Source organism: Spermophilus citellus (assembly GCF_964194105.1).
Source record: "Spermophilus citellus genome assembly, chromosome: 11".
Taxonomy (NCBI): domain Eukaryota; kingdom Metazoa; phylum Chordata; class Mammalia; order Rodentia; family Sciuridae; genus Spermophilus; species Spermophilus citellus.
In genome coordinates, this window is record NC_138192.1 from 133,513,018 (window position 1) to 133,539,449 (window position 26,432).

A 26,432-nucleotide genomic window follows, 5' to 3' on the forward strand; every position below is an offset into this window, starting at 1 on the left:
ACCAGGTCTCTTAGGTTTCAAGATTCTTGGCACACTGCCACCGTCTTTCCATGGTACCAGCCTGGTCACCTTATAAACAAACAGGCTAGCCTGCTGGAAGATGAGAGACCCATGGAACAGAGGTGAACCAATCCAGTGGAGACCATTCTGGACCTGCCAGTCCATATCTACAAGTGGCTGACCACAGCACACTCAAGAGCCCAGCAGAGACCAGAAGAACCACCCAGCTGAGCCCAGCCAGAATTCTAAATGAAATAAATAATCATTGCTATAAGCCATTCCACTGAGTTTTGGGTAGTTTGTTATGCAGCAAAAGCTACCCAATATAACAAATTCTTTAAGAACATCCTACATTACCTTTGAGACATCATACTATCTGAATTTCAATGTCCTCCTCCATAAAGTTAGAGGATGACCTCTGCATTCCACCTATAGCACCACAAGTTTTTAAAAATAATTATAATCACTTACACTTGTTTGTGACCAAACTTCATAGCAGTTGCTGGTTGGTCCCCTTGGAACCAATCACACTGTTTCCTAATATCTGGGGACAAGTAAAAAGCATTTTCACCTAGAGAAAAACAAGAAAAAAATATTTGAACTGCACATGAGTCACATGAAAATTAAAATCAGTCTGATAGGACTAGAGATAATGCTTAGTTGGCCATAAATATTTATCAAATTGACTGGTTCTTCCAGACAAGCTAAGCCCAGTGATGTTATCCATTAAGGGTGATGGTACAAGATTCATACCCCATCTCAGGCCAGTATGTTCTACTTGGTATTTGAGTGATTGGGTCAAAGATGGTACTCACTCAATGTGAAGAAGAAGACAGGAATAGAAGAAAACTCAAGAGGAGAGCTTAGCAAGTTCCAAACTCCAAAAGTCAAATTATAGTCCAATTACAGTTCATATTTTCTCAGAGCTTTGCTCGATACACTTTTGTTTTTAACCTTCTGAAGATAGGAACAGCGATCCCTGGGTGAACGTGTGGCTTTCCTTTGCTTCACGTTTCCCTGGTGTGTTCTGGGGGAAAGGCCTTCACAGACTTTCCCTTGGACCATAAATACTCAGCGGGGCCCTGTGTGTTCACACTTTGTAGAGCCCCCATCGGGGTGATACACAGCCTCTGCTTGTTTGACTATGCATTGTACCAGACCCCCCCAAAAAAATGACCAGTGGTCCAGATAACAGATGGCCCAAGTTTGGCATCCAGGTTTACCAAGCACAGGCCTTGGGAGAGGGAGTACCCACAGTGAGCTGGGGCAGACAGGGTGAGTTTTGATGCATTTGATAAGAAGGTGGGGGAATATTCTAGGGAGGAACATCCCCAGTGGCAAAGATACAGGGGAAGCAAGCATGGGCCTGGTGGCTAATCCCAGATCAATGCCCCCCACAGGATACACTTCTGTAAGGCATCAGCTTATTGGGGCATGAATAATGAATGTCTGGTTGACCCCCGTGCCCACCCAGCAAACCTCTGGAACACCAATAGCATCTTACGGCAAGGAGGTCCCCATCAAATTTGGGATTAAAAATGAGTAAACGAGGACCAGGACTGTTGTCTGTGTGTCCCCTGCTGATGCTGGCTCCTAAGAGCATTTCTAGCATATGACGGCATCACATCTACTTGTTGAGCAAATGGACATGTTCATGTCAGCTCACTGGTATCTCTCCTGTGGCTACCTGCCTGCCCCAGTGGCCTGGACTCTGGGGCCAGCACAGAGCATGGCCAGACAAGTGCTAGGCTCCGCAGGACTTACTGCTGACAAAGGACGGCAGCAGTCTCCCAAAGCGCATCAAAGGCTCCTCGTTGAGCTCAGTCGACTTGTCCACTAGTTTGAAAAAGACATCGTTGGGCTCGCTGGCAAAGCCATACACCTCCTTGACGTTCACCTTCCTGCCAATGCCCAGGACCACAAAGAAGTAGCCCTTGCACTTGGCCTGGAGGACAGCTCTCTGGGCCTCCTCCAGCTGCTGCTGCTGCATCTTGCCTGTCAGCATCAGCACCACGATCTTCAGGTCCCGGGGGTTGGGGGCACTTTCAAAGACGTTCTCTATGGTGTACTCGATGGCACTGCCCAAGGCCTGGGTCCCCTGCAGCTGCGTCATGCCCCGGCTCAGGAAGTCCAGCAGCTTCTCCTTGGAGCCGTAGTCGGTCAGGGAGAACTCCACCCGCACAGGCGGCACGCTGGCGTTGCTCACAGACTCGAAGGGGGCTTGCTGCACGACGGCCACCCTGGCAAAGTGCTGCGAGGCCTTGGGGTCTGGGCTCAGGTCCAGCTGCCTGACCAGGTAGCCTATGTACTTCTTCATCTCGTTGAACTGGAACAAAGTGGTGGCCTCTGAGCTGTCCAGGATGAAAGCCAGGTCAATGTCCTCATCGCTGCCTGCTGCTCTCCTGTCCCTGAAGGCTGGCCTCCAGCTACCAAATCCGCAGGACGGGTCGATGTTGCAGATGTCTGCAAAGAAGCACGGCAGCCCATTTATCCTGGGCTCCCGCAGCAGCCCTGTGGGCCTCTCTGCTGGGAGTCTGGGTACTCAGAACTGCCACCCAAGACGGAAACCTATGATCTCTCAACTTGATTGTGGCCAGATATCAGCTCTCACCCCCTAAAATTCATTAGAAGAACCAATCAGTAAAGCACTCCCTTTATCATCTCCAGACCATCATTTCAAACGAAAAGGGAACATTATCTCCATTCTTCGCCACTCTTTGAAGAAATAGGTTCTAAAAGGTCACTTTAGCCAAACATTTTAATCCCATATTTTAAGGCTGTAACTGGAATGGGGCCACCTTCTCCTTTGACTCCCTCTAGAAGAGAGGCTCTGTGTGGGGAGGTCCACTTTAAATAAGGAGGCCCCTCGTCGGCATTTCATTGGCCCCCAGGAGCCTCTTAGTTTAACTCCAGCGCTTCAGACAGTCTCACTAGGAGGTCCCCCCTGGCTGTGGTCCTGAATCGCAGTGGATAGACTTTCCCCTGGAGAAGACCTTACCCAGGCAAACGTGGCAAGTGAGCACGTTCTTCAGGAAGTCCGTGAGGTCCCTCCTTGCAGGCAGGACGAGGGCGTGCCCCACCGCTGTGTTGTTGATCTGGTTTAAACAAAAGGAGATGCCTGGTATGGGAGGGTTGGTGACAGGGAACTATTTGAACATACAGGAACAAATCCAAGTCACATCAGTGGACCAGCTTCCCAGGGGCTCAGAACCTTCCACCTGGGTCGGGGGAGGGGAGTGGTGCTGTCTAAGAGGAAGGCCCAGGGCTTGTTCTAAGGGATGGGCTGAGTTCCTGCACCTTCTGCTGGGCCTCATGTGAAATGATTCCACCTCTCTGGGGTTCTGTTTCTTCAGCTCTATTACAGGGTTATGGTACCTTCCCGCTAAAGGAGTTATTTGGTGGATTAAACGAGATGATGTAAGTCAAACGTCTGGTGTGTCCTCTAACAAATACCGGGGACTTAGATATTGGATTACTTTTAGCAACAGCAGCAGTTGGCAAATGTGAGCCCCATCCAGTCCCCACCCTTTGAGGCTTCGATAGTGACCAAGCCCACAGGAAATCACTCCCAGAAGGGAAGAGCTCTGCCCATCACAGTGGCTGGCGTGCAAGCTGTCACTCCTCGTCAACTTGAGTGAGAGAGTGAAGGATAAAGGAAGAATCCTTTCTTCATTCCAGAAACCCCACTGTCAAGAATCACCTGTGCGTCAGGTCACTCCGCCCACATAGGGGGGAGGCATGAAGAGGGAACCCTCACAAACACAGTTCCAACTGGACCCCAGGCCCAGTGTCCTGTGCTCAAACTGGACCACACAGTCCCGCAGGATAAGGCACTGAGGGACGGTGGCCATGGCCACTGTCCCCTGCCCATGCAGGCAGAGGGCAACAGAACACCATGTTGAAGGGAAGACACTGGACACCATCACCCCAGCCTCCCCTTACAGGAGAGAGACCTAAGGCCCTGGGAGGGCAAGCAGGCCAGGAGGGGACCAGCACCAAGGCCCCGGATCCAGGTCAGGGGCTCCTGCCTTTCGTACCCCTTGACCACATGCTTTGGACAGACCCAGCAGAAGTGGCCCTGGATAAACATTAATTCATCAATTACAGCAAGTCAACGTTAGTATCAGCTGGGAAGGGCACATGTCCCAGAGGCCCAGGGAAGGTTGGCCTGGCCGTGCACATTGGGACCAGAAGGGACACGGCCACACCACCCTCTTGGGAGGCAGAGGGAATCCACCAACACTGACGCTGGACTCGGTGATGAGGCCCAGAGCCTCACTAGCAGGTCAGAGCTGCAGACCGTGAGGAGGGACCTGGAGGGGTGGCTGGCGCTGCACCCGTGCCAGAGCCTCGGACACCTACAGAGGTCCTCAGCTTGGCCTCACCAGGACGCGAGTCCACCCTGGAGAGCGGGGTGTGCTGAGAAGCTCCCCGGGGCGGGAGGAGGGAGAGGCCGCAGCGGCCGCGGAGCCCAGACCTGCAGGGCGCTGACGAGCTGCCGGTCCTCCTGGCTCGTGAGGAACAGCGGGGTGATGCCCGCGTCCGAGAGCTTGAGCACGGCCTCGCGGAGCTGCGGGGAGGCCCTGGTGGGCTTGTTGCTGAAGAAGACGGCCACCTTCCGCATCAGGAACCCACTCCTCACACGCTTAAACGTGTTTCTGGCCACGAAGGACATGGCTGTCTCCAGGCTCTGCTGCTTGGATGTCAGTGGCACCTGGAGGTTCCTGATGCTCTCCAGGAGGGCGGACTTCTTCCTGGAGTCGGCAAACCTGATCTCTGTGGTCACCTCGCTGTTGTAGGTGACCACAGCCACACGGGCCCCCCTGGGGCAGTTGCTCTCCGCAATGGTCAAGCCGTCCACCACCTTCAGAAGAACGTCTCGCATCCGGCTGAACGTGTCCTGGGTGACCCCCTCAGAGGTGTCCAAAGCAAAGGCTAGCTCCGTCGGGAAGACGGGGCATTCCAGGGGCCCTGTGGAGAGTGGCGGGTTGGCAAACAGTACTCACTGGAAGGGTCTTCTCTCCTCAGAAGAGAGTGGTACCACCGCAGTCACTTACCATAGCAGCAAGCTAGAAGGAGAAGGAGAAGAAATGGTGAAGGGCAGGTCTACGGCTTGAGGGTTCAAAGGTAAAGATACACGTGTCAGGGCCAAGAAGGTCTGCACTTACGGCATTTGTCTTTGATGCTCTGGACAAGGGCACATTGCTTTAAAAGAAAATGGAAGAGCGTGTGAGGAGAGCGGGAGCAAGGCCGGCAGGACAATGGTTTGCTCTGGACGCATGCAACTTACGTCAATGGAGTCGCCTCGATTGCCTTTGTGACCCTGTAAAACCAATGGAGGACAGGCTGAGAGGCACAGCTGTTGTGCGGATGTGGCGTTCAGAGGAACTGCCTTTGGCCCACGCTAATGTGACGGGAGCAAGGCAGACCCTTGGTAACTTTGGCCACTCCAGCCCCTCGCTCTAAACTCGCCTTCATTGCTCGGACCACACAGCAGAGAAGACCCAGAACAGCAGTGCGTCCCTTGGGGGGCAGCCTGGCTTGCAGAGTAGCTGCATACCCTCATCCTAGGGGCCTGTCACCCATTAATGGCCAGTCCACACCTGAGCCTGAGCCTGGATACCCCCTCTCCCGAGAGGAGAGCTTGCACACAGAAGCCGGGGGAAGGCATCGCTAAGCCATCCCAGGCCCTCGGGGTCCACAGCCTCCCATCTCGACTGGACTGACCCCACCTACCCCCGGCTCTAAGGACAGAGCTAGGCTGCCTCAGCAGCTCACCCCAAGGCCTCATACCCTGACGGCCACCCTGCTCCACCCAAACAAGGCCCTTCATCTGTCCCTCCAGGAGTCACTTTTACAACCCAAAATCACCTTTTCTATTCACCTGTGAACCTCATCAATTTCAATCAGAAACAAAGTAAAATAAGGACACAACGATATTAGTAAGAGTCCTCCTGGCTCCTGGTGGAAGCATGGCTAGTGGCTTCTCAGCCACATCTGGAGATCCCATGGAGATTCAGTGGGCAAAGGGAGACTCCCCAAACCAGGACCTGACACAGGTAGACCACCCCCATGAGATGCAAACAAGACGCACTGAGTTTGCTCTTGTTTTCCCCTCACAGGCCGATATTAGGAAATTATAAGGCAAATCACAGCGTTCCCTGGACTGCAGAGAACCTCAGAAAACACTTGCTTTTGGTTTATAGGCTGGGGATCAGATCAGGACCTGGTTCATCCTCAGCATAGGCTCTGCACCTAGCCACACCCAGCTCCCAGGAAACAGGTTGTTTAAAGTTCCTTGTTATTCCAAAATTCAAAAGTTCTTTTCCCCATTATAATATCAGAAGGGCAGTGTTTTCTCAAAAAATAACAAAACCCAGCCCATTCTTGTGAGGAAAACATGGGGGAGTCTCTAGGGACCCATGGAAAGCCCTCAGCCTTACCCACCCCTGGGCTGAGGTGGAGCTAGATGGGTACTTACGGATGGTCCCGGGTAGCCAGGGTCTCCCTTCTGTCCGACAGCCCCCGGAAGTCCTGAATTTCCCTAGAGTGGGTAGAACAGACCCTGCTCATTCCCAGCTCCTGCAGCTGGGAAGGATGGTGAAGGCGATCGACCCAACATCCCACACCCCCACTGAGTCCCCACCCAAGGGATGCAAACGCCCCACAAGTCAAGTGCAGAACAAGGGATCTGGACACTGGTGTCACTTCACATGACTGTGTTCTCTGGCAGGTTCAGGTGGGACAAAGGCTTGCCCACCAACCAACCAAAGGGTTAGCTCGAATGCCCAAGAGATTCGGTCACCGCTAATGAGTAGAGGATCTCTTGTGTGGATGACTGATCATGCTTCCAACTCCACCTTGAGTAAACATGCCTCACTTGACTGCCTTCGCTGACCACATTCACAGCGCCATCACCCTCACTGCCCACCTGCACTGCAGGCTGGAGATAAGTCTTAGCCATGTTCGCCTCCGCCTAGAGCATGGGTCCCTAATTCAAGACCCGATGCAGTCTTAGGAGGGCAAGGAAAGTCCACTGAAGAGAGAAATCCAGATCCGGGAGCAGCTAACAGAAGAGGAGGCTCATCGCCAGAGCTGCAGAGCCTGTGGTCCAACCAGGAGCCCTCGTAAGTGGCCCCGACACCTAGCAAGCCCTGCTGCCCCACTGTCCGGGGCCCTGGCCAAATGTGACTGCACAGACTCCCAAAGTCCCCCGACTTGAGCCTCCCTCACGACCCACTGGGGGTGACCGGGGGCTGGGCACCTTGAGGCATCCTAGGGGAGGGGGCTCTGAGGACTGCCCAGTGGGCAGGAGGGCAAGGAGGAAGGTCGCAGACCACAGCCACAGGGGGCCATGAGACACTGGCCTAGGACCTGGGGCTCCTGCTCTTTCACCCCATGGTGGCACTGGCCAGGCCCAAAGGAAGGGCAATTTCCCGGGCCTTGGCAGTTAGTGATGCTGTTCTGCACGTAGCCATTCCCAGCTGCGGCCCAGGCCCAGGCGAGCTCACCCTTCGGCCTCTGATGCCTTTGGGTCCAGGTGTTCCAGCTCCCCCGGGCTCACCAGGGACTCCCTGGAAGAGAACCAAAAAATAGCACATCAAGCTCTGGAACAGAAGGTCCAGCTGGGGACCGTGGGCAGGACTGCCGTGAGGCGTCTCGACCACACTCTCCAGGACAGCCAGGTGGTGACGGACTGGCTTCTTCAGGGCTGCCAGCGTCCTGGTGGCACTTGCTGACAGCCTGGGTTATTTAATCAGCAGTGAGAGAATCCCATAAGCTACCGCATTTTACAGCTTCTCAAGTCCTCTGGTTGCACTCTTACTCCAGGGAACCGCACGAGTGCTGTGCTGTCACCTCCTTTTGCTAGAAGAGGGAGTACCCCGGAGAGGGTGGGGTCTTTCCCAGGGAGGTGGAGTGAGTATGTGGCCACTGAAGCCAAGATGATGTGATTTTTGGTTCACAGACACACAGACTCCTGCAAACCCCGTGCTGAGGCTCCATTTCCAGGGAAGATTTACCTTTGGTCCTGGGTACCCAGGGAATCCTCTTTCTCCCTGTAAAACACAAATAAGTGACTCAATATTGGGTACCAACTTAAAATCACCTAGAATCATCAAACATAAACATCTATCACCAAAATACAATGAGATTTAAACAGAGAATTCTCTAAATCATGAGACAACAGGGACTTTTCCAGAGCCTCACAGGACATACTTTTTTGCCTCTGCGTCCTTCACTGCCAACTCCATCTCGCCCGTCATCTCCCTAGAAGGACAAGAGAACATCACTGCCTGTGCCCCTGTGGCCACTGAATAGCCACCTTGGCTGCCCTGCTGCTGTCCTGAGCAGACAGTCCCCGAGGCCCTGAAATGTCCCCAGACCAGGACCAGGAGAAGGAATGCGTCCCACCCTCCCCCAACCTACGGGTGTGTGAACAAAGCCATGTCCAGAGGCGGAGGGCACAGAGGACCTCTTAGCAACCCCGGGCAGAGGACTGCGAATATGGAGAAGGATGAGTGCTCTGAATGAGCGGCTCGCCCGCGAGAACTGCAGCCTGCAAACATCAAGTACTGTTGGACGCAGAGCTCGGCAAACCAGGGAATCCTAGAGTTGGAAGGAATCTTGGGGCCACCTCACGAACATCATCCAGGAGTCTTTGAGGCTACTAAAAACAGGGATCATGAACCCAACTCTCGGGCTCTCTTGGCTCCTCTGGGCCCAGAGCTCACTCCCCCATCTCTGAGCCCCTTCCTGTCCTCCTGAGGCACCCTGTCCAGATGACTCTCCTTCCAAATGCCTCCTCTCCATGCCCACCACCTGTCCCCAGCCCTCTCCTGTGGGACATTCAGAACGAGCACCGTCAACTCCTCGAAAAGCATCAGAACAATTCATATGAAATCTACATTGATACATCTAAAATCAACACTTTGATAATTTACAATTTTAAATAGACACCAAGAGTTAAAGAGCAATCACCCCAAATGTCCGGAAGCAGACTCAGGGAGAGGTTGCTTTCAGTGATCTGAATAGATCTTAAAGTCTGATTTTTCCCCTCTGCTTCTGAGACTAAAAGTAATAGAAATAGGATTTTTTTTAACTTCAATTAGCCGAAGACAAGAAACACAAGAGAAATATTTTAAAACTTGGGGTTCATAACGTCTGATGAGCACAGTCTGTACAGAGTTTTCAGGTGTAATGACTCATTTTAGAAAATTCCCAGCGAATCATAGGTTTCCTTTTCCTACACAGAAACATATATGACAAAATCACTGTTAGCGAGACTTGTATGAGTTTAGATAACCGTCTCAAAAATTAGTAATGATGATTTCTGTTCCTAGGATGTCTCATTCAGAAGAAACAGTCTCCCTTGGACTGAGACCTTACCTAATCCAATCCCACGTTAACCCAAGCACCTGAACTTGTTTGAAGAAAAGCTCCAGCAGGTCAAGTGTGTGGGGTCTAAAGTTGCTTCAAGCTCTGGAAAACCCCGCCTTCACCTAGCAGAGAGGCTCCGCACTCCCTTCCTCGCCAATTAAGTGAGGCATTTTGAAACTTACGGGCTGGTTACAAGCAGCAGATTCCAGGATTTTCCGTCGTATCCCCAGTAATACAAAAAGCAATGCCCAGTCGCCTCCCATGGGAACCGAGGTCCCAGCTTCCCTACTGCCCCAGAATCAGCAGCGCACAGAGTGCCCGGGCCTTACCGTCTCCCCGCGAGGGCCGCGGTTCCCGACTCCTCCCTTTGGCCCTGGCTCTCCAGGCTCGCCCTGGACACGAGAGGACGGGGGGGGGGGGGGGACACGGTGAGTGAGGCTGGGGCGCAGTGGCTCCAACCCTGCTGCTGCTCGGCCGCTGTCCCCCAGGGCCTCTGAAAGCTCAGGTTCTATGAGGTCATTTATAATTGCAATGAGCCAGACGCAGAAAGACAGACCCCAGTGTCCTCCCTGACGTGCAGAAGCCATGAGAACAACTGAGAGGAGAGCAAGCCATGGTCAGGAGGCTGGGAAGGTGCAGGGGACGGAGAGGCTGGGCCACAGCAACCCACGCAATTGGAAAGGGGAACGCGTCCTGTCGTGTGGCACAGGAGGTGTCCAGCTTCAACGTCATTGTACAGCTCCAGAACACTGGAGGAGTCAGTCCATAGGTTCCCACCACGAAGACACACTGTGCACTGCATACCCACATGGAAGATCACACCGCACCCCTGATAGGTAGTTACCATATGTCAATCTAAAAAGTCACATGTATTGTTTAAAACTGCAGCATTCATATGTGGAGCATGAGAAAGAAGTCAGAGGGTTGGCGCTTATTCCCCCAGGGCGCTCCCGCCTTCTGGGGAAGAGTCAGGTGCTCAGCCCTTGTGGCACAAGTCCCTGGGGTCTAGGTCTCTATGACTTCACAGTGCACAGAGCTGCTGCGTGTGCTCTGCCCAGATGTAAAAATCGTGGCGCCCTGTGGTATTGAGACCATGCAGAGCTGTGCCCAGCTGCTCTGGGGAACCGGAGGACACTGCTCCCTCAGCTGGCGTCAGGCAAGAATGGACCAGATTACCAGCCAGCGAGTGGGGGGGGGGCTTGGTCAGGAGAGAGCAGCCCACTGGGCGGGTCGTGGTGAGCACCGTGATGGGGCTGGTGAGTGCTGTCCGCAGGGCAGCACGGAGGAGGAGGCATGTGAAAACTAAGCAGAGTCTTCAGTGAGGCCGAGGGGACATGTGCCTCCACCCAGGTCCCCGCCCTCAGAAAAGCTCTTCCTTGCTCCAGACAAACCTTTCTTCCCAGGGGACCAGTTCTGCCACGTTCTCCAGGAACCCCAGCAGGACCTCCACTTCCCTGTGGCACAAGGAAAGGGGTGTGTCACGAAAGGGTCACCATCCAAGCCCACGGGTCCCTGAACCCCAGCTCCTCCCTGTGTGGAGGTCAAGCCCAAGGGCAGGTGAACTATGCTGCCTACGGATCCCAGGCACTTGACGTTCAAAGGTTGACATGCACAGAAATGGTTGGTGCCAGTCTCAGATATCAGCATGACCGCCCAGAGCCCTGGGTCAGGACTCTGCATGTTGAAGCTAATTCACATGCAAATGTTAGGTTCCTAACAAGCCCCTGACTTTATGGGACTGTGTTTCCCCTTCTATGCTCCACCCCACAATGGGCAACTGGTATCCAGAGGTACTTAAGTGTCTGCTGAGTGAATGGGTAAATCAGTGAATGAAAGTCAACCTTACAACGGGTGCAGCCTACACAACCCAGCAACGGCCCTAGAGGAGCCGATGGGAAGCACAGTCTCATGGATGCTTCTGGGCTATTGGTAACTTCAACTATTTGGGCAATTTTGCACCTGTGCCCTTGAATTCTTGGTTAACCAGAAGTTCAACAAATGTTAAAAAAAATACAACCCAGAAACTTAAAAACTAGTTATTTATCTATTCTCAAGAGATAAAGGACTTTCTAAGCAATGACTGACAGCTGTCACCGAGTGGCCTCCACACCACACACTCCTTCACACCTGGTAGGTACACGAGCAGGGCCACCAGCTGACCAGCCACGGCCACGTCCTGCAGCCAGTGACGACATGGCTCCCTGCCTACCATCTCGGGCATGAGAGAAACCTGAATGGGGTGGGGTCCTAGCACTGGAGCCCACTCAACAATGGCACCTTGCTTCTGCTCTTCCATGGCTGAGACACATGCTGACACCTGCAGTCACAGCAAGCTCACACCTTCTGCTCTGAACTGCAGGTGGAGGGACCCCACACTAAGAGCTGAATTAGAGGGGCTCTCTCTGGGGGCCCAGCGTGAGGTGTCTGCTAACATTAGCGTATCTACCCATTTTAGTAGATTTCATTAGATTTTATCCAGTTCCATCCTGAGACTCCCGAGATGAGGCACTTCCTCCCCTGTTTGCCACCCAGGGCTCACATTTGGGAGAAACAGATCAGGACACAGAGGTCACTGGATCACTAAGAAATGGGGTCTCATTTTCTCCCACTGAGAGGACCGAAGATAGACCCAGGGTTTGTGTTGCAGTCTAGAGTTGAGGGACAGGCCCACCTACAGTCCCATCACCCAGGAAGCCCCAGCCTGGCCAGGTTCTGGGCCATCTATTTAGCTACAGAGGGGAGGTCAGATGGAGACACTTACCCGAGGTCCAGAAATACCTTGCTCCCCCATCAGGCCTGGAGGACCAATGGGACCAGGTGGGCCCTGAGGAGTGAAAGACCACTGTAAGTCCTGCTGAGGGGACCCATGTGACCTTTACGCATAGTCACCAGAGGTGGAGACAACCCAATCACTCAACAGTTGACAAATAAAACCACTGTGTTATGTCCACGCAGTGGAACATTACTCAGCCATGAAAAGGAATGAGATTCTGGCACATGCCACACATGGATAAAACTCAAAAATCTTTTACTAAGTGAAAGGTACCACACTCAAAAGTCACCCATGAAATGATTGCATTCATAAGAAATGTCCAAAATAGACAAATACATAAAAACAAGGACTGGTGGTGACCAGGGGCTTAGGGGGTGACTTTGTACAAAGTCACTTCGGGGGCTAATAAAAATGCTTGAGACCACTGCACAAGACTGAAGGCACATCATACCCCCAACTACACATTGTCAAATAGCCAATTCTGTGTGCATACCACCTTGATCTTAAAACCACGAAACACCAGGGAACCTGGGCAGAGTCACAAGCCTGTGACCGTAGGAGCACCCACCTGTGCGCCTCTGGTGCCCTGCTCTCCCTCGAAGCCCAGCTGGCCTGGACCGCCCCTGTTGCCCTTTGGGACAAGAGAGGAAGAGTCAGCCTGGCTCACAGGGCCACACAGAAACACAGCTCTCCCAGGCCAGATGACAGACAGGGTCACCTGGGTCACCCCGGGACGAGACACCAGACACAGGCAGCCACCTCTGCACGTTAAAACGTCTCTCACCCTGCCTCACCTGATCCTCAGGAGGGCTTTGTGAAATGAGGATGCTTTAGACCCACGCCTGTCCCACGCCTGTCCCTCACAGGCCAGAGGACCAGCTGAGGGACATGTCAGGGACATCCCCTGATCAGTCATGTCCCCTTCATTTCACCCCCACGCTCCCCTGGGGACCTTTCCCCTATTGAAGGGGCTGAGTTCGAGGGGCTGGTAGAAACAGTGGCCGTGACGGCCCAGGAGGGCATCTGACCCCTGGGCTGGATGTGCCCAGCAGTAAGGGGCAGCGTGCCTCCAGGAGAGATGCCCAGCCTGGACTCACCTTAGCTCCTGCGGGTCCCCTTCGGCCAAAGCCGCCCTGTGGAAAGTCACACACTGTGAGAGGAGACGGGGACTCTGGCATGGACCCGGGGCACCTGAGCCCAGCCCGGGTATCCCCACTGCTGGCCCCAGGGTCAGAAACTACGCCCAGGCACCGGGGGGACCCGCACCAAGGACGCCCACCTCACCCCCACCGCAGAGAGCCCTGCTTCCTTGTCACTCTTACAAATCAAAGGGGAGTTTCCAGAATCACTTCCAATCCGCCAAGCAGCACAAGAGTCCCCAGCCAAGTGCAGTGAGGACCGCGGGACAGCGACCTGCCTGGCTTCCTCCCCTTCCTCAGCCACAGCGAGCAGCAGGGACAAGGATGACACTCGCTGCGTCCAGGTCCGACCCGTCCCTGAACCTGGAAGTCCTGTGCACTGAGGTCAGCCTTGTCCCTGGGACACCTGTTCCTGGACACGCCAGAGGTGGCTCTGGTTCCGACACGTGCACTGGCCCGTAGTAACCCAGAGGTTCAAGACGGGAGCTCGGGAACGTCCTGGATCATCTGTGCAAGGCCCCCTTCCAAAGGGGACACCCTAGAGTTTGGTCTGAGGCCCTAGTGCCCACTGACTCATTACCCAGGCCAGAGGCAGGTGTGTGAAGAGTCATGTCGCCCAGTGGCTGGGGGGACGCAATTCATCATTTCAGTTCATCACAATTGAAGCCAACTGTCTGCACCCTGCGCTTCAAGTCATTTCAGGAAACTGCTTACAAACCGAGTCATGAGAGCTTATGGCCACCAGAAATGAACATTTCCACGTTTGTTTTCCATTGTGTAACTCTACAGCATTATAATGTTCAAATCTTTAAGGTATCGTTTTCAATATTTGCTGGCCTGTGGATTTTGGAAGCATGACGAGTGTTCAGTTGATTACAAGGGAGCCTGTCCCTTAGAAAGCCCCTCACACAGTCGGCCACTGGGACCTGAATGTGCTTCTGCTATTCCCACGGTGGCTGGGGACCCATTCCCAGCTGCCCAGGCCCAGTGTAGCTTTCATCCTCTGTTCCTGTCAGAGCAGAGACCTGCCCTAGGCACATCATAAATGACCCAGTCTGTAGTATTCTAGCAGCACAGCCCAGAATGGGCAGATAAAGATGGCCTCAGAAATCCCTGTAAGGTTACTCAATGAAGAGCCGCTGAGTGACCGGGTACCAGGCAGTGCTGGGCAGATCATGTGGCACTTGCTGAGAATCACCGCAGGGTCCCCAAAGCCCTAAGGTACTCACATCCTTCCCAGTTTCTCCTGGACTTCCTGATACGCCGTCTCTCCCTGGGAGACCCTGGTGTGGGGGAAAAGAATGGCGTGAGATGCTGACCCACAGAGATGAACTTCTAACCCTGGCACAGTGCCCGAAGGGGTCAGGAAGGGTCAGTCCCGGGGAAGAGCCTGTCTGCAGGAGGAGGAAGTGTCAGCCTCAGGTCCGTCCCCACTTCCGCGAGCCTTTGGCTTGACCCACACTTCCATAAATACCTAAGGGGCATGTGTTCTGCCAAGGCACAGCCTGCTTGGCAGGGGCTGCTCTGGCCCTGGAGATCCCTCAGAGCCGGGCACATACTCGCCAGCCTCACGGGGCCTCTGCTGGGGGCCACATGACTCTCACATCAAAGGCCACAGCATGGCCTCTGCAGCTGCTGCTGAGCCAGTGTGAGAGTCATTTCTTCAGCCCTGAGCTCAGGGGAACAGGAACAGAGCACGGTACCATGGGGCCGATGTCACCAGTCTCTCCTTTGGGTCCTCTCTGCTGGCTGTCCCGTCCTGATTCACCCTGAGAACAACATGAGCCAGGGAATGAGTCTGTGTATCAGGAAAGCCACGGCCCTACGGCCCAGAAGTATCAGCGGTGACGTGAGCACAAGGCTCTGCAGCACAGGGCCACATCCCACCCAGATAGCATCCATCCACTGTGACGGAGCCGAGCAGGGCGTCAGCAAGCCGCTCTGGGAGGAGAATGCCCAGGTCACTGGAACCTGTCCTTCGTCACAGAGGCTGGGGTCCCAGGGGACAGGCGGGTCAGAAGTGGACCCTTTTACAGAGCCATAAAACAAGGAAAGCGGGAAATGGTTTCCAAAAGCAGATTTAAAGTGTCCTGAGACAGCACTGTGGAAAGCCTCTGAGGTCTCCCTGTGACACCAGCGGCAGATGCTCCTCTCTGTGGCTGGGGACAAACGTCACCCAGCAACCCCGGGTTGCAGGAGGAGCACAGCAGGCACAGGAACATATCACGGGGTTCCAGTGAGGTCCCTCCTCCCCATGCCCCGCTACCTCCCCACAGCTCAGGACAGATGAGAAACCTTACCGGGTCGCCGCGGATGCCCACGTCCCCTCTCTCTCCTTTGTCTCCCTTAGGTCCTTTGTCACCCTAAATGAACACAGAAGTAGAAGCTAAAAGCTCAGCGTTTTGGAGGTTTTTAAATGGATTTTATTGAGTGTATTTGAGGTTCACAGCATGATGCTATGGGATATACGTAGCCAGCAAAATGATGTCCACAGTGAAGAAAACGGACATTTCTTGTCACACACATTTACTTTGTTTTCGTGACAAGAGCAGAAGAAATCCGCTTACTCAGCCCAGATCCCCAGTACTGTCCTACTCCACCAGCTACAGTTGTACTGAACACCAGGTCCCCACACTCCTCACCGGGTTTTTGTCTCGCCCTGAATATCCCAGGCTCCGATTCCTGCCCCTTGACTGGAACGGGGTCACCATGTGCTCACTTGACATGAGGGCAAAACCCCTTCTACATGTTTCTGAATTACTTAGTGAACCCACAAAAATCTACTGGGGAGCCAGGCACTGGGGACTTATTTATAACAAAAGAAACTCAGTCCCTGCCCTGTGGGACATACTCTCCAAGCCAGGAGATGCTGTGTGTTGTGTCAGAGATAGCTGGGGACTTGAGGGACATCCGGGTTGTACCTGCAGGGAGGAGGTCAGGGAAGGCTGCCTGGAGGAAGTGGGCTTATCGCAGATGAATAAAGGAAATACCTAGGTCCTAGAGGGGATGTTCGTGTTCCCTCCATAAGCGCAGCACTGTGGAAGTTCACCTACCCGTCTCCCTGGGCTCCCCTTCTCTCCAGAAGACCCCGGCAGCCCCTTGTCTCCCTGCCAAAGACAACAGAAAAATCACACAGTGCACAGCTTCCGCTGTGGACCAGGGGGCTCGTTTCTAGAACTTTTGGGACCCGGAGTGGTTTGACTCAACAAGTAAAATCACTCACCTCTTCCCCATCGAGACCGTCCAGGCCGATCTCTCCCAATTCGCCCTGAGAGGGAGCAAGGCAGACAGGTGAGTGTTGGGGGAGATGGGGAGACAGACGGGGGGAAGTTTTCCAAAAACAAAAACGAGCACAAATACCTTCTCTCCTGGGAATCCTCGAGAGCCCTGGAAGGCAAGGGACGGGAGGGTGAGTTCTTCCTGCCCGGCTGGGTAGCTGGGGCGAGGAGGCCGGAGGCCGCCCCCACCCCCCTTGAACCCCTAGTGTCTGAAAACTGCTGCTTCGGCTTCCTCTCTTCGTCATGTGGGGGCCATGAACTGATTTGCCTGGGGCTGACACTGGCAGGCGGAGTGGCCCCGAGAGAAGAGATAGTACTCTCAAGGCCAAGGCCAACTGAGAGACTGAGGGGTAAAGGGCCTCCCTCAACACCTGCCTGGAGCTTCAGCACAGAGGAGAGACTCCGGCAGCACCAGCCGATCCTTGGCTTTCTGGCTCTCCCAGGCCCAGGGCGCGAGGCCACCTGGCCCTGGCCTCCCACCGCCCTCGTGACTGTCTCCTGACTGCTCTGTATTTCCACGGCTCCTCCGTTCCCAGGCTCCCTTCCAGCTGGGGCCAGCTCCACGCTCCTGACCCACCCATCAGGCTGCCTTCTGATGAGGCCCCGGCTGCCAGACACTGAGAACGGAGGGGCTGGTGTGTCCTCCTGCAAGCGCGTCAGCCTGAGCACGTGTCACCCTGTGAATGTGTGTCACCCTACAAGCACCAACCTGACCCCACACTGTACCTTCACTCCTCTCTGGCCCGGGCAGCCCTGGAAGCCTTGAGTGCCGTTCACACCAGGGGGACCTCGCTCGCCCTGTTGCGAGAAAGGAAGCATCAGGCAAGCTGAGCCCTCGTCCTGTCTCCCCAGCCCTGCAAACAGAGAGCCAGGGAGGGGTTTCCCTGCAACGATGCTTGTGCAGTTTGGGGAGTCAGAAGGACCTCAGCAGCCAGAACCAGGCCTGGAGGGACCTGTAGCTGCCCTAGAGAGAACAGGCTACGGGAGGGTTGCAGCTCCAAAGGGCACTACTGGCCCCGGGGTGGCCCAGGGAAGGTGCTGGACTCTCACAGAGGACCTGTCCTCTCGCCACTCCTCTGCATGGTCTTGGCCCCCAGCTGTCCAGTGGGGCCAGGCCAGCATCTCTGCAGGGGTCCTAGAGAACCCACCTACTTCCCACGACCTCTTGTCCCCTACTCCAGGGCAGGACCTTGTTCTAGGGTCCCAAAGCCTCCCAGGACCACATCTGTCCCAGGCCCACATCTGGCCCAGGCCCTGCCCCCAAAGGCCCTGCTGGGGGCTCTTCTACCCTCCACAGCCCCCCAGATACTGAAGAGGGATCCAGAATACCCCACCTGGGAGACGTTCCCACAGGAGTGACCACAGCCCTGCCTAGTGCCGTGCTCGGCTCTCTCACCTCCACCTCTCTGTTCCCTGGTCTCAGCTTGGTAGACTCTGCTGGCCCTCTGTCTCACAGACGAAGCACGTCCCCACCCCCACCCACATCTGTCACACTCACATTATGACACTACTTTCCACAGCGTAGAAATCTGAGGAAATCTGTTAAGGATGTTGGAAGAGAATTTTTCTCTCAGAGAGAAGCCACCAGCCACCGCACAGCTGATGGACACAACTCACCCCAGCACAGAGGGGACAGGAGACAAGAGCTTAAGGGACAGGGCAGCGTGCACTTACTGGTCCGCCCTCATCACCAGGGTAACCTCGGTAGCCATCTTCTCCAGGAATGCCCTGAAACACAGCACACGGTCCCTGTTAAACCCGGGCTCCTCCTTCTGCATCCCTCCCTGGGAGCCCGTCGCTGGGCAGAGTGGAGCTGAAACCCAGCAGGGCTTCGGGTGTTGCCTAGACTTTAACGCCTCTGGGCTGTCCCTTGACGAGGAAGCCTGCTGGCTTCCTGCTAGAAGCCCGTGCTAAGAACCCAGCTGCCCAGCACAGGGAGGCCACCAGACGCAGTGCCACTGTCCGTAGTAGTTTAGGAAATGAGGAACCAGTCTATTAAAGAAGAGATTCCCTCATCCCCTGGAAGAGGAGACTGGCAGACGCGTGGACCTCCCCGCACCTTCTCCAGCAGGCCCTAAGCAATGCCCCCTCCTTGCCACATATTAGAGAAGTGACCCAGCTGAGTCATGGTCGGCTTTGAGGCAGGTGTAGGCTCAAGTCTAAGGGAGGGTCAAGTATGCCACACACCTTTGGCCCGATGGTGCCGATGGGCCCGCGGTCTCCCCTTTCTCCAGAGCACTTGCAGGGAACCCCACAGCAAGCCTTCTCAGCAATGTTGTCCTGCCAAAGTGAAGAAGAGCACAGGGTTCAGACAGCAAGAAACGGCGAGCCAAAAGTCATGAATATGCTGATAAAGATCGAGGCTGACACATGTGGGCTTCGCAGTGTGAGACATGGTCACCCAAGGGGCAGTCCCGCAAAGACAGGCCTGGCTGAGGGTTCAGCTCCACGAACAGCAGGAGGGAGTCACCAAAAGGAAAGAAAAGAGCAACCACAGTAAGGTAGATTTCCTCCACTAGGTCCCCATAGTGGCCACGTTTCTAAAAGCTTCCAACACAGACAGCCAAGCTTCAAATTTGAAGTATAACTACCCCATGTTTAGAGTCCAGTGCAAACCTAACCAACAGACTGCATCTGGCCAGGACTGAAGATGGTTCCAAAACAGAGAGGCAGGGCATGGCTTCTGCAGAGCTGTCCTCCGAGAAAACGGCACCAGCCTGGAGGGGACCCTGGAGCCACCGTAGGTTGGAGCAGACACAAGTGGCCCCAGCCACTGAGCCGCAAAGGCCACAACCCAACTCCAGGTCACCAGGGCCTGGAACACCCCCCCACACACACACTTCACACTTCTGTCCACCCTACCGCCTGACCTGAAGAGGCAAGGGCACAACCCAGATGCGTTTCCATCTGCTGAGCCAGCGGAGGCCACATGCGTGTTCTTGCAATAAGCTTCCTAGAGCTCTCACTTTCTCCCCTGTCCCAGATTCGTCAACTGACTCGACCCAGTAAAAACTTCTAACTCCAGCCAGGAAGAAGGTAGGAGGGAAGGAGGGGCAGAGGCAGCTCATCCCAGCCACTTGGTTCTCTATTGCCACCATCAAAGAACCCTAGTTCTCCACTGGGGCCTGCCTCCAGCATCTCCCAGGCCACGAGGCAACTCCGCCTGCTGAGAGAGGCTGGGCTGGGTGAAGAGAAGCCTCAGGGGAAGGCAATGAAAGCTGCCCCCCCCCCAGGGGCCTTGGCCTTCCTTTTCAGGTGACATCTTGTTTTCATCATGTAAATTCTCAGATACTGGGGGGGCTGCTGCCTGTCCGGGGCTGGTCAGTGGCAAGCTTCTGCCTTCCCAGCAATCTTACGAATGCAAAGTCATTATAAGAAGCTACAATTCTCCAGGAACCGTGGCACACGCCTGGAATCCCAGCAGCTTGGGAGGCTGAGGCAGGAGGATCACAGGTTCAAAGCCAGCCTCAGCAGCTTCACAAGTCTATAAACAACTTAGTGAGACCCTGTCTCAAAATAAAAAATTAAAAATATAAAAGGGGGGGTTGGGTATTTAGCTCAGTGGCAGGACACTTGCCTGAGGAGCACGCGGCCCTGAGTTTGGTCTTCAGCCCTGGTGGGGGGGAAAAGGGTGGACAGGGGTGGCTGGGGACGGTGCAAAAAAGCCACTGCTCCTGGGCACAGAGGACTTCCTGGCCGCGGGTCTGCAGACCCACCGACCCACCTTCCAGCTGTTGATGCTCCAGCTCCAAGCTGGCTCCTCAAGGATCCACACACAGGGCAACAAGGCCGGTCCCAAGTGAACTGAACAAATTAAATCATCACCCAGAGCCCTGTCCCCGCTCCCCAGGCCATAACTGGCTTCCTGGTGTTGAGATGCCAAAACCACCATACCTAAATCACAGCAAAGACCTCGAAATAAAACTCACGAGCTGCTCTGCCAGTTCATAATCTAAATCCAGCAGGTTGAGCCGCAGGGGCCTGTCATACATGAACCCTCGCCCGAACTCCAGCTGCGTCAGCTGCTCCAGGTTGGCTACCCGCTCCAGGCCCACCAGGATCAGGGCGTGGACTCCTGCAGGAGAGATGGGCACTCAGCTCACCCAGGCCTGTCAGAGCCGCCACATGGTTTTCCTGGCTGGGTGGTGGTTGTTGTTTTAAGCAAATTCAGCATAAATTTGGCTTTAACATGCTTAATCAAACTGATGAGCTGCTGTAAAGAGTTGGAATACCGACCCTGCAGACTCCTCTGAGCCGCTGTTTCCAATGTGTCATTAGCTAAACTTTTTACTTTCAAGACAGGAAACGGCAACCTGAAGGGTCTTCACAGGTTCTCAAGCCCCTCCTACGAGCAGGGGTGTGCCGTGGGGAAACCACCACGGCCCCCCCAGTCAGGTAGCACAGTCTCCTCTCAAAGCTGGGGAAGTAAGCTCATGAGTAGAAGGTTGTTAAGATAAATCCTGCTTCCGCCAACACTCCCTGAGCCCTCCCTCACAGCCGCTGCTCTGAGAGTCAGCGCTGCCAAACTCAAAGCAGATGAGCACCTGACGGCAGGCGTGTCTGCTCACCCGGCCCTGGCGTTCACCTGTCTGCTCACCTGCCCCTGAGACTTGCTAAGTTCACATATATCATTTATCTTGTCTTATTCCAGTGTTTTTTAACTTAAATCTTGCAGTGTCCTTGAGCTGTGGAGTTTTTGCAGCACATGCATTTCTAGCTTATGTAACGGGCTGCGACAACTCAACACTTGATTCAAACGCATCCCCCTTCTAGGTATTCTGCCGTCTTCATGGGTCTCAGAGCCTGAGGGCCTGCCCCAGGGGTTGGGGATAAAGCCATCCCTGGCTCAGAAAGATTTCCTGTCAGCCTCATCCCACAGCCCCAGGCCGGCACGGAAAGGCCAAGATGCCAGGGAGAGTCCTCCAACTAAAGCTGCCCATGCCCCGAAGACTCCCATCAGCGGTTTCTCTCAGCAGAGCAGCAAGCCCTGCCTCGCCTGGGCTGGTTCTCGCGGGTAGGAAGCCCCTGAACCTACCTTCTTGCCGGAGTGCCTCGGAAGCTCTATGCAGGTCGGCCAGATCCCCGTCTGCGCCATCAGTGAAGTGAATGACCACCTGCAGACCAGAGAGGAGTCAGGCCCTGCCTGAGTAGGAGAGAAACTCCAGGCTGGGGAAGGGGCCTAAAAGGGTCTTGTCTAAATCAAACTCCTCATTTTACAGTTGAGGAAATTGGGGCCGTGGTCTAGGATGTTGTACAATAAGAGGTCAGAAATAAATGAGTACAGTTTAGTGCTTAGTTAATTTTTAAAAACACAAATAGTAATGAAAATAAATCAGCTCACCTCATTCTCATCTCCTATTTCTCAGATGTGATATCTACAAATGGTGTGTGTCTGTCTGTCTGTCCGGGGCTGAACTGTGCTCTCCTCAAAACCCACACACCGAGGTCCTAACCCCAGCACCCAGAATGTGCTATGCTCAGAAGGAGGTGAGGAGCCATAAAGTGAAGCGAGGTCTCAGGTGGCCTCTAATCCACAATGACTGGTGTCCTTTCCAGTTTAGGACACAGTAACACAGCGGGCAGCCAAGTGCACCAACAGAAGCCAGGCTCAGAGAAAACCCACTCTGCTGACAGCTGAGGTCAGACTGCAGCCTTCCTTGCTAAGAGGAAATAATAAATTTCTGTTACTTAAGCCACCCAGCCTTCAGTACTTTGTAATGAGATCCCTGACAAACAAATGGTGTGTGCACATTTCATGCCTGTGTATGTACATATGTAGGAACACATACACACAGAGAGACACAAGCTGAGAACGTGCCTTATTTAATGGGCAGGACTATCATTGAACATGAATGAGGGCTGGGGTGTAGTTCAGTGGGTAGAGCACTTTCCTGGCATGCACAAGGCCCTGGGTTCAATCCCCAGCACCACACACACACAAAAAAAAACACGAATGAATCAGAAATCCAACTCACTCAAGCTTCACTACTGATACCAAGGATATTTTTTAGAGCTTAAGTAAAGCTAGCAAAATTTGACATGAAATTATGACCAGTCAATCAATGAAGAATTTTTCCACCTGGGCACGAAAAACCCAGTCCTGTGCAGAGTGTGAATGTGAGAAGAACTGGGGCCCCTGCTCCCTAGAGACTCCAGAGGCTGCACAGGGAGTGTGGCCCGCTCACCTTCACGCTGTCTGGCGAGGACTTCTGGAACCTGTTCTGATAGACCTTCAGCGTGTCAGCGGTGAGGATGTAGGGGTGCTGGTTGCGCATGTTGCGGAAGGCCTCAAACAGCTCTGGCTGGTACTCCTGGAACTCAAAGGCCTCCACCGGCCCCGAGGGTGTGTTGGCTACCACCGATACCCGCACGGTGGGCAGCTGGCCACCACTGCAGCTGATTCTTTGCATCTGGCTGATCCTGTTCAAGATGATGTCCATCTTGGACTCCAGGCCCTTCTGAGTCACAAACACATTCTGATCTCTTGATCCATCAAACCCCAGAATCACATCCAGATTACAGGCTGAAAAGGAGAAATGCACAGTTCTAAGTTGAAGCTGCCAAGAATTCTACTTCTACCTGCGATAGGCATAGTCCTGGCCCAGGGAACCGGGACACTGGCTCACGAGCCAAAGATCCTCTGTGTAAGAGCTCTGAGAAGCAATAGACCTGCCTCACACAGGGAAACACGAGAGTGGCTGCAAGAAACCCAAGTCTTGGGCCATTTAATAAAAGTTCAGGCTTCTGAAGGTGCTATTTTGGGTGTGGTGATATACAGCTGGCATTTGTGCACCAAGATTGTGCACGAAACTATGAGCACTTCAGAAAGCAAATCCACCGATCTTAAACAATTGATCCAATCAACCTGTAATCAAAACCAAAGATGAACACATCTGAATTATTTGTGGAATTTAAATAATAGGAGTGGAGCTGAGGGTATAGCTCAATTGGTAGAACTCTTGCCTCACATGCTCAAGGCCCTGGGTTCAATCCCCAGCACCACAATAAATAAATAAATAAATAGATAATAAGAGAAAAAGTAAATCTTTTATAAGGGCAAAGAAGGTTGACTTAATCTATTATCCTGGGAGGAGACACCAGACCAGTGGTCAGAGGAGTACCAGGGCCCACCCATGTTGACATAAGTAAATACTCAGAGCCACCAGTTGCCACCATAGCCAGCACTGGGATCTGGGTAATCCAGATAGCTGAAAAAAACCTGCAAACTTCAAAGGGAAAAGGTTGAAAATATACACACCAGGGATCAACGTGCACACGGGGTTACCTTTGGAGACGTCGGTCACACCAGGACATAAGGTCTCATGCATCGCATCGTGCAGTGTTTCCAGGACCTGCTCACTCAGTTCCGACAGCTCCTGGACATTGCCCACGCGGAAGGCTGTGGCACTGTTGGACGCAATTTTCCCCACCTCCTCCGAGTCGATGTTCCTCACACCGACTGCAAACACTTTGACGCCTTTCTGGGTAAGCGCCATGCTCACGTCCTGAGCATCCTCCACCGACTTCCCACCGGTGATCACAAAGGCGATCTGAGGGACCCTCTGATCCAGGCGGCTGCCTGCCTCAGGCACAAAGTGATTCATCCTCAGGTGCTCCAGGCCCACCCTGGTGTTGGCATGTCTACCCCCTTTGTAGACCACCTTGTTGATGGCGTCAATGATCTGCCTCTTGGTGGAAAAGTCCCGCAGATAGAACTCATCCGTGGGGTCGGAGTTGTACTGGACTAGCCCCACTTGGATGGAGTCGCCGTCTTCATAAACCGTGTCCACAATTTCAGACACGAACCGGAGCACCTCCTGGAAACTGTCCCTCCTGAAATTGATGGACCCGTCCAACAGGAACACAATGTCTGCTTTCTTCTTCTCTATAGGGGTCACGACCAACATGGGGAGAGATTGCGTCTCAGTACCCGGAACATAAAGGCACAAAACATCAATCAAAAAAAGACATGCAAAAGAGGGCACTGTGCCAGGAATTCCACAGGGGTCTGGTTCTCGATGTCTAGGAAATGCCATGAAACCTTCTAATTCGGGTCAAAAGTAAGTCTCTGTCAGGAGTCGGGGGAGACAGGTGAAGGGCATGGCAAGGAAGGGCTAGAAAGACAGACTGGAAAGTGGAAAGTAGACCCTGGAGAGGATTAGGGGGCCCATCTATTCATGATGCAGAGCCTGCTGAAACCAGTGGTTCTGGTTCTAATCAAGCAGCAGAGAGTCCACTGAAAAGGAGAGGAAGTTGGAGACAATGTGAGAGGTACAGATGTGGCACAGCCAAGCTAAGAGGCAGGGAGAGTCAAATGGAATGCAGATCCTTCTAGAAGCCCAGTCCTGCTCATGCACCAGGGATCTGAATGTCCATTTGCCCAGAGGAGGGCAAGGAAAGGGTGGGTAGTGGAGGCATCCAACGTGCTCTTGGCATCCCCACAGGTGAGGGCCAGGAGCACAAGGAAGAAGATGCTGGTGGACACACCTGAAGGCCAAGGAAGGAGGCCCAGGTGGACTGTGCTGAGCGTCCCATCTCTGGGAAGGCCCTGATTTCAAAGTGATAGCCAGTGGGGCATGGTGTGTCTGACTCCGAGACGCTGTCTCTCCTGAGGGCCAACGGTTAGATTAGCCCCCAGTGCACCCCTACAGAGCCCACCGTGGGCTGCCTCTAACCGTGGGAGTGACCAAGGCTGAGTGACCATGTGCTTTGGGGGATATGTTTCCCTCTATTTCAACTTTTTTCCAGTGTTTAGTTTCTAATATTATCTGCAGAAAAGGCCCTGAAAGAAAATTATTACAAAGAATGCCGATTATATTTTAATTAAAAGTCATTGATGGTCTACTGGTAGTAGAGGGTCAGAGAGCTCCTACCTGGCCTTGAAGGAGGCGGTGTCTCCACGGAAGGCCCAGGAGTAGCCCCAGAGGGTCCAAAGGAGTTCATGACCCTCACTTCTATGTTGGGGAGATCTCTGAACTCCCGCACCGGGAAGACCAGCCTCGAGTTGCTGGCGATGGTCTGCAGCTCGGCCCTGTCGACGTTCTGGTCTCCTATTCCCAAGGTCATGATCCCCGAGGAACTGATGACCTTGGAGAACCTGGAAACGTCATCCTGAGACCTTCCACCCAGAACCAGGACCAGGTGCTGGGGCACGCCGTCTTCTATCCGGCTCCCCGCAGACTTGACGAAGAGGTTTCTTGCCACGAACTCCAGCGCTTTGCCGGTGTTCCGTGGAGAGCCGCCGCGGAGCCTCAGGCGCCGGAGGGCCTCCAGCATGGGCACCTGGGACTTGTAGGTCTTGAGGTAGAACTCAGGGAAGACCTCGTTGCTGAACTGCACGACCCCGACTCTCACTCTGCTGGGGCCGATGTTGAGTCTCCGGACGATCCTGGTAATAAAGTCCCGGATGTTGGCAAAGCCGTCCGTCTGGACGCCCTCGGAGCTGTCGATCAGGAAGACGATGTCCGCAGCGTCGCTCTCCACAGCTGAGGGCACAGGGAGGAGAGGGAGGTCAGTGCCCTGCTGCCCTTGCCCAGCTCCTCCTGCCTCTGCTTCTGCCCCACCCCTGGGGCTGGGTACGATGGCGGCACTGGGGCTCCGCCCAGCCACTGCGGCCACGGCCTCTCAGGCCTTTTAAATGAACCAGGGAAGGTCGGGTGCTTCTCACTGAAACAATTTCCTCTCTTAAAATACCTCAAGTTCCCCCAAACCTCCCTGGGTTGACCCTTTTCTCATCTTGGCTTTGTGGTCTGAGTTCCTACTAGTTTTTAAAGTGTAAGCAGCATTTGGAAAGAGATCCTGGAATAAAACCCTCTACAGAGTCGGACGCCTAGAACAGGGTCCTTGGAGAGGAGAAAGACAGAG

General features: G+C 54.0%; 1 protein-coding gene across 6 annotated transcripts in view; it reads right to left on the minus strand.

The window, feature by feature from the left end:
• COL6A3 (collagen type VI alpha 3 chain) overlaps nucleotides 1–26,432 on the minus strand; it is a 78,541-nt gene that overhangs the window by 12,363 nt on the left and 39,746 nt on the right. For all 6 annotated transcript variants that reach the window (XM_081261453.1, XM_081261455.1, XM_081261454.1 and 3 more), the window contains 30 exons: nucleotides 25,442–26,053; nucleotides 23,854–24,453; nucleotides 22,754–23,091; nucleotides 21,604–21,682; nucleotides 20,498–20,643; nucleotides 18,756–18,848; nucleotides 18,243–18,296; nucleotides 17,295–17,366; nucleotides 16,651–16,677; nucleotides 16,514–16,558; nucleotides 16,344–16,397; nucleotides 15,591–15,653; nucleotides 14,994–15,059; nucleotides 14,520–14,573; nucleotides 13,249–13,284; nucleotides 12,720–12,782; nucleotides 12,140–12,202; nucleotides 10,770–10,832; nucleotides 9,708–9,770; nucleotides 8,218–8,268; nucleotides 8,022–8,057; nucleotides 7,512–7,574; nucleotides 6,482–6,544; nucleotides 5,291–5,323; nucleotides 5,169–5,205; nucleotides 5,058–5,069; nucleotides 4,478–4,971; nucleotides 2,999–3,095; nucleotides 1,765–2,463; nucleotides 472–571 (listed from right to left, as the gene is read on the minus strand). In XM_081261453.1, the coding sequence (XP_081117579.1) occupies nucleotides 472–571; nucleotides 1,765–2,463; nucleotides 2,999–3,095; nucleotides 4,478–4,971; nucleotides 5,058–5,069; nucleotides 5,169–5,205; nucleotides 5,291–5,323; nucleotides 6,482–6,544; nucleotides 7,512–7,574; nucleotides 8,022–8,057; nucleotides 8,218–8,268; nucleotides 9,708–9,770; nucleotides 10,770–10,832; nucleotides 12,140–12,202; nucleotides 12,720–12,782; nucleotides 13,249–13,284; nucleotides 14,520–14,573; nucleotides 14,994–15,059; nucleotides 15,591–15,653; nucleotides 16,344–16,397; nucleotides 16,514–16,558; nucleotides 16,651–16,677; nucleotides 17,295–17,366; nucleotides 18,243–18,296; nucleotides 18,756–18,848; nucleotides 20,498–20,643; nucleotides 21,604–21,682; nucleotides 22,754–23,091; nucleotides 23,854–24,453; nucleotides 25,442–26,053 (4,276 nt within the window). The remainder of the gene's footprint in view (nucleotides 1–471; nucleotides 572–1,764; nucleotides 2,464–2,998; nucleotides 3,096–4,477; nucleotides 4,972–5,057; nucleotides 5,070–5,168; nucleotides 5,206–5,290; nucleotides 5,324–6,481; nucleotides 6,545–7,511; nucleotides 7,575–8,021; nucleotides 8,058–8,217; nucleotides 8,269–9,707; nucleotides 9,771–10,769; nucleotides 10,833–12,139; nucleotides 12,203–12,719; nucleotides 12,783–13,248; nucleotides 13,285–14,519; nucleotides 14,574–14,993; nucleotides 15,060–15,590; nucleotides 15,654–16,343; nucleotides 16,398–16,513; nucleotides 16,559–16,650; nucleotides 16,678–17,294; nucleotides 17,367–18,242; nucleotides 18,297–18,755; nucleotides 18,849–20,497; nucleotides 20,644–21,603; nucleotides 21,683–22,753; nucleotides 23,092–23,853; nucleotides 24,454–25,441; nucleotides 26,054–26,432) is intronic.